This window comes from Dipodomys merriami, unplaced genomic scaffold (genome assembly GCF_024711535.1).
Source record: "Dipodomys merriami isolate MVZ:Mamm:240054 unplaced genomic scaffold, mDipMer1.0.p SCAF_6, whole genome shotgun sequence".
Classification (NCBI taxonomy): domain Eukaryota; kingdom Metazoa; phylum Chordata; class Mammalia; order Rodentia; family Heteromyidae; genus Dipodomys; species Dipodomys merriami.
In genome coordinates, this window is record NW_027206179.1 from 58,936,820 (window position 1) to 58,949,888 (window position 13,069).

Sequence of the window (13,069 nt, forward strand, 5' to 3'; positions counted from 1 at the left end):
TAATGGGTCCTAGTTAAGGAATCCTGTGGCAATTAGCTTTTGGACCACCTGTAGCATCCACCAATGACAAAAAACACACACTTGAGACTGAGATTATATAGTAATTATGTCCATCTTCTTAATTCTTCCTTTTATTTAAACCCAAAAGCAATGTATGTACATTAAGATCATGAAGATGGGTGTGACTTTTACCATTACTCGGAGTACTGGATTCATGTATGGAATTCCATAGTTTAATCCTGGATTTAAAAACCACATATGAGACAACTATTATGGTCTCTAAAGTCTAATTCACTGAGTCAATTTTTGGGGATAAATGGAATTTTGGATTTATTCAAGGTATCTTTTTGAATTTATATATCTGCTAAACCAGCACACATTTATATGTAATAGACATGCTTATTATGTTGTTTAATATAAACAATCTTTGGTCTTGCTTTTATCTTGTTTAGCACTAGACATGCATATTTACCCGTGTTGAATCATTGATTTCCATTTGAGCTAAAAGTTTCCCATTAATGCTGAAGTTGCTGAATCGCCCTCGCTCATAGTAGATGATACAGTGGCCTTCACTGGACACAGAAATCAAACGTGGGAACAAGCAGTTTTCAGGTCCCTCCAGGGCTCTCAACAGGTCTCCAGTGATGGTGTGTACGAGACAAGGGCCCTCTGCAGAATGGGGACATCAGTGACAGGTCAGTGAGTGACCACAGATGGCTCCGCAGATTTCATCAGGCTAAAGACTTACCTGGGTGGCATTCAGATTGTTGAAAGAAGACAGAAAAGGAAAGAGGTATGTTGGCCAGAGCGGAGCACTGAACTTATATTGCAAGAGAACAGATATATATTCAGTACATACTGAATATGTACATATTCAGTCCATATTTCTAAATTGCTCCAAACGTATCCAGGCAAACAACTGAGTTTTCAGACATTGGATAGTAATAGTCATAATAAAAGGACATAATTTATAGACTAAGTGAGAATAAAGGACTGAATGTCCCAGAAGGCTTTTTCCTGATGTTTTTGTACATTTTTTTTTGTTGAAACCTTAAGAGAATTATCAAAATAGTATTAATTTTCTCTAGTAGCACCAAAATTTTCATGGTATACTATATAAATACATAATCAAGAAAATTTTACCTTTATCTATAATCAATATGTAAAATACAAAGGAAAAGTAGGGAACTAATCAAGTAATTCAGACTATATATTAAAATACATTTTTGTCTTTTAAATATATTAGCAGTGATGCAAGGGTACAAAAGTAATCGAGGGAGAGTTTAGTTTCAGTAGGACTTTACCCTTGTAGAAATTGTGTTAAGATAAAAAAAACCCCACTAATTAAACTCATCAAAATAAGTGTCTGTATTGTGTGTTTGGTATTATGTGGCTGTTTCTCTCCCTCTCTCCATTTCTCTCTCCTTTCCTCTCTTTCTTTCTCCCTTCCCTCCCCCCTTGTCCTCTCTCTCTTTTGCTGGTCCTGGGCCTTAAACTCAGGGCCTGGGTGCTGTCCCTAAGCTTTTATGCTTAAAGCTAGTGCTCTACCCCTGAGCCACAGCTCCACTTCCAGCTTTTTGGTGATTAATTGGAGATAAGTCTGGCAGACATTCCCATACAGGCTGGCTTTGAACCCAGATCCTCAGGTCTCAGCGTCCAGACTAGCTAGGATTACATGCATGAGCCACAAACACCTTGTTCTCTCTTAAAAACAAACAGATAAGAAGGGGACTTTGCAGAGGAAGGTGCATCCAAGGCAAATATGATGAATGACCTGACCCTTCAATCCTCACTGCAGGAGGAAATTTCCCTTTATGTTTTAGCTTTTTTTTTTTTTTTTTTTTTGGTTAGTCGGGGGCCTTGAACTCTGGGCCTGGGCGCTGTTGCTCAGCTCTTCAGCTCAAGGCGAGCACTCTACCATTTGAGCTACAGCACCACTTCCGGTTTTCTGGTGGTTTATTGGAGATAGGAGTCTCATGGTCTTGCCTGCCCGGCCTGGCTTTGAACTGTGATCCTCAGATCTCAGCCTCCTGACTAGCTAGGATTATAGGTATGAGCCACTGGTGCTCGGCAACCCTTCGTGTTTTAAATACTCTCTTTAACAGTTGTATCTTGTTGGTGCATAGCCACTTAATTTACCAGTGTTATGGTTAGCATGCTGGTGACCACAAAATGCTACAAAAATTTTATTCATATTTTAATGTTAGTACTAGTAAATATTAGTAACAAAACTAAACACTTTCAAAGGGGTTTCATTTGTGTGTGACCAGTATTCTAGAAGAAATAAACCAGAAAGTACACCTTAAGAAAATGGTACAATTCAAATGAAATTAATGAAATTAATGACCTTTAGCACCACTGATAACGAGTCCAAGTTCTGCACAGACAGAAACACAGACAACTTCATGGTCATGTCCTGTGAGGACAGCTCTGGGAGCAGGATAGTCACCTGAAAGAGAACAGCCACAGTGAGTCTCTCCAGACCAAAGGCAGATAGAAGGAGCAACACTACCAAGTTCAATGTCTTATAAAGTAATCACCAGTGATTTATGAAGGGCTTTTACTAGTTACATTTTAAACTTAAAATGTAACCAGTTACATTTTAAACTTTTTCTGCTCTTCCATCATTTGTGCAATGGTTATAAGTACTTTCTCTGTGACACAGGCTATTTAGAGGATGTGACATGTTAACATGTAATGTGCTTTGAACACTATGACGGTGGTGATAGTATGCTTTTTCCCCTGACTATAAAACTGGTATAAAAATGGTGTAATGTCTGCCAAGGCATTTTTGTGCATGTTCTCACATTTAATCATAGCAATATTCCTATTAGGTCAGTTACAACAAGGTTATTAAACTTCACAGAGCTAGCAAGTATTCAACTTGAATTTCAGCTTTCTAACTGTAAAAGCCATACTCTTATGAAATTACAAACATTCCCTAAATTCTCCAACAGAACAGGCAGAGATGATCGTTTGGGTCGGGGGGAGGTAAGAGAATAGGTGTGGGGAAAGTCAGAAAGGAGAAAAGGGAACATTAAGCTTCATTCTCTACTTTAGTGGTGTAAACCTAAGTCTGGTGGAATCATTTGGCATTCTCACTGGTAAGTGTTCTCACAGACTGAACCAATCAATCAATGCCTTCTAAGGACGAGCGATCTTCTAAGTGGGTGAGGTTTGAAGTCATAAGGTCTATCCTGAAACTGTTGAAACCACAACACATCAAATACTTTTGGCGTTTGTATGCTTTTACCACTTTGACCACTAAAAATGAACAAGTGTGAGGAAGAAGGAATGTGTGCACGTGTGTTCAGAAGGAATGAAATCTATCTCCACATGAATGAAGAGAAAACCAGAACACTTGGAACATTTGAGAAGGATCAGCAAACTTAGGAGAGCACCATACTCAGCACTGCCTTGGCTGGGGAAGCTCCCGGGAGAAGCCAGTTTGGCATGGAAATGAGGAGTGCCTATAGTCTTGAGGTACAGGAGTGTCAGGGGGAGGAGGTGCAGGAAAGAAGTAAGAGAATGTCTGAAAGGAATGTAGAAGGTAAATGGAGCCATGCACCATCTTGGTAGATGGTGGGCTTGGGGTGATTTCTTTGGCAGATATACATTATCAGTGCTTAATATATGATTAATATTTGAAAAATTAGATAGTTGTGGGAGCTGACAAATTGCTAAGAATTTGTGAACTTGGGCTGGGAAGGTGGCTCAGTGGTAGAGCGCTTGCCTTGCATGCCTGAGGCCCTGGGTTTGATTCCCAGCACCACATAAGCAAAAAGAAAAAAGCCGGAAGTGACACTGTGGCTCAAGTGGTAGAGCGCTAGCCTTGAGCTGAAGAGCTGAGGGACAGTGCCCAGGCCCAGAGTTCAGGCCCCACGACCGGACCCCCCCCCCCAAAAAAAAAAAAAAGAATTTGTGAACTTGAAGAAAATTACAGCCTACAATTATGTTACTCAAACTTATACACTGAGCCCTTCTAAAGAGAATAAAGTTGTTATTGACTGCCTCCCTAGCTCTCTCCACCCCCCTCAAGAAAAGAAAAGAGAAGAAAAGAAGATTCAGTGTTGGCCATCCTGGGCAGGATATGAAGACCTGATTCACGGAAATGAATCTCTATGGAAGGTGATGAGAGAAAAGGACACAGAACAAGCAATAACAATATAATCTGGATCTGGATCACAAAATTTGAATTCAATAGATATTAATTAATGCCTTCTAATACCCCACTACTTACACTAACAACCTCATACATTGGTCAACATCTTCCATTGCTCACATGCTCCCATTTCTCTTGCTGGGATTTTTGAGTTTGGGTACTGAGGTTTGAAATCAGGGTCTTGCACTCGCAAGGCAGGTATTCTATCACCAAATCATGCTTCAACAATTTCTTTTGGCACTGGTTATTTTGAGACAGGGTCTCACTTTTTGCCTTGGCCTGCACTTCGACTGTAGTTCTCCTATTTATACTTTTTACTCTTGCTTGGAAAATAGTAAGTCTGTGATAAACTTCAGATTTCAGATTTATATTTTGATGTAACTGCAAAATTTCTTTTCTTTTCTTTTTTTTTTTTTTGGGTCCGGTTGTGGGGCCTGAACTCTGGGCCTGGGTGCTGTCCCTCAGCTCTTCAGCTCAAGGCTAGTGCTCTACCACTTGAGCCACAGTGCCACTTCCAGCTTTTTTTTCTTTTTGCTTATGTGGTGCTGAGGAATGGAACCCAGGACCTCAGGCATGCAAGGCAAGTGTTCTACCACTGAGCCACCTTCCCAGCCCCTACAAAATTTCTTAAAACTAATTATAAAGATGAAACTTCTTTTTTTTTGCTGCTATGTTTTATGCTGTAATAATTTTTGCTATAGAAAATTTAATTTTATATGTTTTAGGATGAATTAATTATTATTAAGACAATATTGCTTATGTACAAGACAAAGGGTACAGGACTAAAAAGTCAGTGACAAAGAGAGTTTATCTGATTTGGGGAGGGGAAGCAGAAATACAGAAATGGTGAGACAAAGTGTGAACCAATTCAGCTGCGATACTCACTAGACAATATGTATATGTTGGAAATGAACTTTACAACTTGGGGTGGAGGGAGAGAGAGGGGAAAAGTGGGAGAAAATGAGGGGAACACTGTCCAAAAAGAAATGAACTCATTTCCTGACTTACGTAACTATATGTAACTTATGTAACTCTGTATATCATGTTTACAATAAACTTTAAATTAAAAAAATAAAAAGAAAGTAAATGTCAAGATGGTAAAAAAAAAAGAGATAATGTTGCTCAAATTAAGGTTCAGAGGATCCAAAATATACTCATCATTCTTCCTTTTGGGGGGCGGGGCGTTTACTATAGACGATAATTTGGCTGAAGAGATCAAGGTGTTAGCTTTCTCACAGATCCCTAGTTTTCTTGTTTTAAGAATTAAATAATTTTTAAATGTTGGTTACATATTAAGTATTTGTATGTCTAAGACTAAGAATATAATTAATTCTTTTGTTCTTATCACTAAAGTAAGAAATATAGAACATTTCTGGCAACCTTAACACCATCTTTCTTATTTCTTAGGGGATATGAAGTCATCTTAAAGTTCTGTATTTCTCTTACTTCTCTTTACTGTGTACTCTTACTACTCTTTACTGAGAAGCAGAGTGTTTGGCTCAAGGTCTTTCTTGAGCTTGAGCTTGCATGATGTATGCCTTTTTCTGTGAATTCCTGTTCTGGGTGGGTGGTGGCCCCTTGCTCCTTATTCATGTTCAAGAACCACTCTGCACTTTGGTCTTTGATCTGGTCTACTTTTTAAGAGCTGTTTTCTGGCTTGAGACCTTTATCTTCACTATATAGGACATAAACATTCAGGAGCTATCTTGTGAGACACCTGCTCCTGCATACCTCTTTTTTGGCACTGATATGACTTAATAAGGAATATTGGATGGCTGAACTGGTACTTAGATTCTCACCTAGCAAGATGCCATGCACTCTCCATTCTGGCCTATCAACACACCCCTTAACACACCTCTTTTCTCTTTCTCACAGTTTTATTTGAGTCTTCTCACCCATCTACCTCCATACTGCCATTCTGATTTTGAAGCATATCTAAAACCATGTGGGAGAAGAGGACTGGCATCCCACTCATTCCAACCTTCCATTGTATTCAAATCTGTACATATTACTATAATAAGTTTTGGATCATATTTCCAGGAGCTCTGGATTTGTCTGAAATATATTCTCTTAATGTACAAACTTATGTTTCCTAGATACCTTGCATTTACTGATAATACCAGCATTAAGTACTGATAAGATTTTATGTGTGATATTTCTCTTTAATTTTTCTGAGTGTTTTGTCTTGGATAGCCTTTCAACTATGTTTCATAAAATTTTTATAGAGTTCTTGTGACCTAACCCAAAATATTAAAAGAACCCTAAAATTCAACTTAATTCTATTCTATTGTAGGGAATTGGAAAAATGTACAAAAATATTCATTACAACAATTTCTATTAATAAGTAAGGCCTTTAAATGCTGCATGTGATTTACTGAATTTAAAATGTGTTATTATGTCATTTTAATTTCCCTAGATAATTATTCAAATTTATTCAAAATGGTAAAACTTAAAGGGGTATTGTTTAGGGGCCCTGGAAGCCTCCTTAATGGGCTCTAGTGTAAACTGGGGAAAAGCAACTAAAAATGTTATTCTAGGATTTCTGAAAGGAAATTTACATCAAGGAGAAAATATATTCCCTCTATTTATTGCCAGGGACAGATGTTAAACACACCAACAATCACTTGAAATCACTATCCCATTCACAATTGATGGATGTGGCTCAGGGTTAAAGGGCCCACTATGGAGGGATTTGCAGGTGAGACCTCCCTCCCAGGCCTACAGCCCCATGGCTCTCGTTGCTTCTCATTTCCTCAACAAGAGCCCTCTGTGTAATGGAATTGCTGTAAGAATAACAACACAGGTCGAGTTTCCAGTCTTCATAAAATGAACAGTTCATCTCATTTAAATCTAAAGTCATTTCCTGGATGAGAAAGAAATTACATACTAGACGCATCTATTCATATAGAGCTGATGAGGGGAGATTCTTAACAGATACTCCATGGCTCTTAGATTGATGGTCCAAGTAGAGATTACTCATGATTCTTATTTAACTCTGTTTGTACAGGGGAAACATAGGTGCCTCTGAATCAGCTGAAAAGGGATAGTAGAGTCTCTAAGAACTAAACTCTTCAGAGTAGCTTTGCTGAAGCCAGAAGCTGAGCCCTTTGGTGATGAAGGACATTCAAATTTTGCCTCTGACCTTGGCCAAGTCATTGCAGAAGCATGGTAGAATCCATTTTCATTTCTGATTATACGTACATAAAATATGATGGGTTTTCAATTTAAAGTTACAGAGTAAGGGATTTAGTCAAAAGATGTAGTTGTTTCATTGCAACTGTAATTTGAGTATTTCAAAGTATTATGTACATGTTTGCTGGGACAGAGATGGGCAGTGTCAGTGAGGAGTCCCTTATATCAAGACATTGAGTCCTAGTCACATGCGAGTTGCCACAGAGGTCTAGATCAAGTCCCAAATATGACTAGGTCCACATTTCCCAAAGCCACATCGGAACACAGTAAAAACAGTCCATGGGCTAGAAATGATTTTCTTTGATTGCATATCACAAAATATTCAATGACAACTAGAAGAACATATACTCAGTATTTAATGAAGTTTAGAAGATTCTTCAGTGGAGAATAGGAGACCCATTCTCTATGAACGAGTGAATAGGTGAGCCTACTTATTAATTTACTGTAAATTTTTTTTTCCTCTTCAGAGATGAGATGACATTGATTGTACTAGCTGGACTTCCCCTGAACTCCTGGATCCTAGATCTAGTACATAGTATCATACTGATCCTTCCACACTGCCCCCAAACAAAAATTCACCTGCCCTTCCCAAGGAAGCTGGGATCTGTATGATGCCTTGACACCCCTTGTCTGTGAGCTGAAGCTATCTGGTCAAAGAAGAAACTAGCCAGGAATTTTTAAAGTATTGCTTCCGACCAGGTCGAAGACCTTTCTTGAAGTTTCAGGTCTAGATACGGAAAAGGAAAGCAGAGTCCAGTGGAAAGCGTTCTGTTTCCTAGTCACAGACCCTAAAGGTCTTCAGATGTTAGACTGGGGACAAGGTGCTGAGTGGGCTCCTTTGTTGCATTACATATATGGCCACGAGATCCCAGAAAGCCCTGGGAGGTAAAAATTCTTACACATCTGATTATGCTCCTGCTGGTACTTATTTTAATTTAAGGTTTAACATTTACTAAATCCTTGCTCTGGGAAGTGGCACATACTTATTTAATAATAGATACTTGTTATCTACATCTATATAAATATAAATGTACTTAAAAGTATCTGGGGCTAGTTGTCAACGCTTTAGTCTCTTATAGTAGCATGGCTAGTGGCTGGAAACAAACAAAGAGAGAGTATGATTTGGCAGTTTCATGACAGGCTGTGGCTGGCAGGAGGGTCAGTGTCCAGGGCTGAGGCCTACACAATAGGAGCCCAGAGAAGGTGTGTGTGCACAGCTGGATACCCCTTTTCCAATTGGCGTATCCTTTCATCATTTGTGTAATACATGTACATGAGCTAAAAGACCTGTGCTTAAAATACGGAGTATAACGGCATAGAATGATGTCTTACACACACTGCTAAGTGAATATTGTTGATTTGGTTTGAAAAGATAAAAGTAAATCTCCTTTTAAAGTTTCATATTGCTATGATTTTTAAAGTTCCATATGTATGTATCATCAAACTCTCTATAAAGCATCTTATATCTGGTATAAACCTTTAAATTGCAGACGTTCAAAGCATAATGGCTTTTGAGCTGAGGTCCCAATGTATTTTCAGTGCCTATTGAAGACACAACAATGTTAACTTGCCCCTCTGGTGACTATCTTGTTGGAAGCTACAGCACATAATGAGAAATGTCAAGTCCCAAGATCAATGAAATTTTGGACTCTAGGGATTCAACAGGAATAGCATTGATCCTTTTAAAGAACACCAGTCAGAGATGGGTTGTAATATATTGCAGAGGACTCCAGAGGATAAGCGGCCAAGTCCAAGATACCTACCTGACAAAAAATTCAATCAGCTTTTAGCACAAATTGCCTGCTCTGCTCTGCTTTCTTTCATGCAGGAGACTGATTCCAATTAAAGTGCGCAAATTAATTTTTATCACTTCCAAATTAGTTTCAGAATTTGTGTAAGACTGTTACAGATGAAAGCATCTGTCCCTCACATCTTTGCAATTCTGTTATCTAGTTAGGGACTTATTTAAAATCTCCAAGATAATTTCCTATGTTCAAAGTCACAAGTTGGAAAGAATAACATTGAGTATTACTAGTATAAAATGCATTAATAAAAGAACTATAATTCAACTCTAACATATGCTAGGTAGCCTTTGCTCATTTCTTTTATGGTCTGAAACTCTCTGTGTAATAATCTGTTTGCACATTTTCATTGTCTTTGTGATGAATCCACTAAACGGAAAAAAATTAGAAAAACTAGCACTTCTGAGATGTCTAAATTAGTCAGAATGATGAATTTCACACAAAAAGCATACATCCTTTCTATGACTAGTTAAAATTACAATAATAATACAATAACAACAATGCAAAAGAAACAAATATATTAAAGCCACTTGAATTTACTTTGGAATTTCAGTGATGTGTATATAATATTAGATGATAAATGTTAACATTTCATGATGTGACAAAAAAGTACATTTGGACTCCCTGCCATAAAAAGTGATTCAATGTCCACACTAAGATCAACATCTGACTTACAACAGCTATGAGGATATTATGTTTCATGCCTAGGCATCTCCTTTCAAGTCTAGGTTAATGCATACAACCTCTAAAATCTAAGGGCTTTGTGTCACACACTTTAATACAAATTACATAACTGGCCTTTTGATTTTGAGCAACACTGGATTTGAAATAGAAAACAGATAGCCTGGTTCTTTGACCTGTGAACTGGAAGCCAGAGTAGATTAAACTAGAGTAGAAAAAGAATCATTTTCTTTCATATTGTAAGTTTATGGATGTCAACAACTATGTCTGTGGATGACTATGTCAACACCACAGTCAGATCACAGACATGACCATCAGCTCAGTGTGCTCTGTAAATACCTTTAAAAAAAAGGTGAACTGGGAGGAGGGAAATAGGAGAAAAATGAGGGAGGGGGTAACAAGTTTGACAAGAAATGTACTTACTACCTTACTTATGTAACTGTAACCCCTCTGTATATCACCTTGACAATAAAAAAAGAAGGAAAAAAAAAAAAAAAAAAAGAACTGACTAATGTACCACTGCTCTACTCAGGCATGGATATACTCCTAGGCTGGCTGCTTCAGATAAATGACATGTAAGTCAGGTAGCCCAATCAAATACATCTCGATGTACTAATTTTACTATTCTTATTTTCATTATGAAAAAATGTTGAAACAATTTTTTTATGTAATCAATCTATGCTCAAGATGTAAAGTTAATTACTATATAGATAACAAAGAACTTATACAAAATATTATCTATTACAGTGAATGATTCATGTAATTAATACACTATCCTCAGTACATTCAATAGAAAAAGTAGTTTTGTGATGAGGCTGGGAAGGTGGCTCAGTGGTAGAGCGCTTGCCTTGCATGCCTGAGGCCCTGGGTTCCATTCCTCAGCACCACATAAGCAAAAAGAAAAAAGCCGGAAGTGGTGCTGTGGCTCAAGTGGTAGAGTGCTAGCCTTGAGCTGAAGAGCTGAGGGCCAGCGTCCAGGCCCAGAGTATAGGCCCCATGACCGGACCCCCCCCCCAAAAAATATATATATATATATAGAGAGAGGTCCTTATTTAATCCTAGAAGGCCAACTCTAAGTAATGTATGTACCCAGAATTTCTAGCTGCTAAGAGAACACTAGGCACACAGTAGACATTTAGCATATATTTATTTAGTGCTTGTCTCATTTTGTAGGTGCTTTTCCCATTTATCAATAGGAACATTTTTTTTTCTTACATGAAAGTAATGGAAGCTGCTGTACTTTATGTCCACTTGAAATATCTAATGAAGTCTTTACAGAGTGCATTTTATGGAGGTAAGTTCATAATGATGACAAGAGCTATCTCCCCCCCCTCCAATTATTGTGTGTGGGGGGTGGGTGCACGCATGCATGTGTGCACATGCGCATGATGCTCCTAAGCTTGAACTCAGGGTCTGAGTGCTGTCCCTGAACTTTTTTACTCAAATCTAGTGCTCTACCATTTTAGCCACAGCTTCACTTCTGGCTTTTTGGTAGATGATTAGAGATAAAAGTCTCATGGAATTTCTTGCCCTGGCTGGCCTTAAACTGCAATCTGCAAATCTTAGCCTAAGTAGCTAGGATTACATGTGTGAGCCACTGGCATTAAGCAAAAAAATATCTGACCAATGAATAAATTTTCATAGATGGAAGCAATACTGAAAATCACATATAAATAATCCAGATAATCTGCCATAATAACTACTTGCCCTTACTTAAAGCTTACATAAAACGCTGTTTTAAAGAAATATAATGTTCAGAGTTTTATTCTTAAGGATTAATATAACCATTTTGTATGTATGTAGCTCCTGTTGTAAGGAGGGTTAATGGACCAAGTGAAACTTCTGAAGCCCATGTGGTGGTGGGGTCAGGCGGCTGGACAGAAGTTTATAGGTGAGGATATGAGAGTCACCCCTGGCCCACAATGATAGCTGTTGCCCATTCCAAGAAAGATTTCTACCACTTAAGCATTTATATTTTAAAGTCCTTATAGAATCAAGAAAAACAATTTGGAAAATCAGGAAGATAAAATATATGTAAGTGAATTTAGAGCGTGACAGGACAATTTCAAAAGCACTCACTGCTATTGGGGTTGTCTCCTATGATGTGGTGTCGCCCACTCCAGTACCAGAGAAGCAAGGTGGCGTCCCGGGATCCAGACACGATGTAGCAGTCTCCACCAATGTAGGACTCAGACCTGGCCAGGCATGTGACCACGTCCCAGTGGCCAAACACAATCTGAGTCAGTTTTCCTGCAGCAGTGAGGCAATGGGTTCACTTAATTTACTCATTTTCTTTAGATAATAGTAAGCTTAACTTTATTTTTACTAAATATGTGAAGAGTAAGTAGAGACACCCTCAAATTTATAAGCAAATTAAAACCTACCTTTGGTTTAAGTACATTATTTTAAAGAGAATAATGTATTGCATAGTTAGGATTACCTGTTTCTGTAGAATAAACTCTGAAGCTCTTATCCCAGAATCCACAGATAAGAATATAGCGATTGTCTGCTGTGACCACAAAGCAGTGGGCATTGATTTGTATACTCTGGTCCACAAGATCTGTGATCTGCCGTTTGTTCACACCAGAGTTATTAGCTATAAATAAATAGAAGGAATTTCAAGAAAGCTTGCAAAAGAACACTTTTGTGCTTCATCTAGTAATAGGCTTTTTTTTTTTTTTTTTTTGGCCAGTTGTAGGGCTTGAACTCTCGGCCTGGTTGTATTCTGTCCTTGAGCTTTTCAGCTCAAGGCAAGCACTCTACCACTTGAACCACAGCACCACTTTTGGTTTTCTGATGGTTAATTAGAGATAAGAGTCTCATGAACTTTCCTGCCTGGGCTGGCTTTGAACAATGATCCTCAGATCTCAGCCTCCTGAGTAGCAAGGATTATAGGTGTGAGCCACTGGCGCCAGGCTCAGTAATAGGTTTTTAAAGCTACACAATTATTAAGATTTTGACATGCTCCCCTTAGGGGATATACATTTTCCTAGTAGCAATGATTATTTATGAACTATATAATATATTTAAAAAGCATGCCAGAATTTCAAGTTTTTCTTCCACCAAAAAATAAGAAGCATATGAGGAATTCAAGAGAATGCATTTAAAACATAATAACTAATATTTAAATGCACATGATTCTTGTGATGTTCATTATGCATGAATGTCTAATAAGAGCCAAAAAGGATAAATATTACATGAAACATATATAAAAAGAGATCTTACATTTTCC

General features: G+C 38.0%; 1 protein-coding gene across 3 annotated transcripts in view; it reads right to left on the minus strand.

The window, feature by feature from the left end:
• Nbea (neurobeachin) overlaps nt 1-13,069 on the minus strand; it is a 536,577-nt gene that overhangs the window by 5,519 nt on the left and 517,989 nt on the right. For all 3 annotated transcript variants that reach the window (XM_070002976.1, XM_070002975.1, XM_070002977.1), the window contains 4 exons: nt 12,278-12,433; nt 11,917-12,087; nt 2,348-2,449; nt 473-669 (listed from right to left, as the gene is read on the minus strand). In XM_070002976.1, the coding sequence (XP_069859077.1) occupies nt 473-669; nt 2,348-2,449; nt 11,917-12,087; nt 12,278-12,433 (626 nt within the window). The remainder of the gene's footprint in view (nt 1-472; nt 670-2,347; nt 2,450-11,916; nt 12,088-12,277; nt 12,434-13,069) is intronic.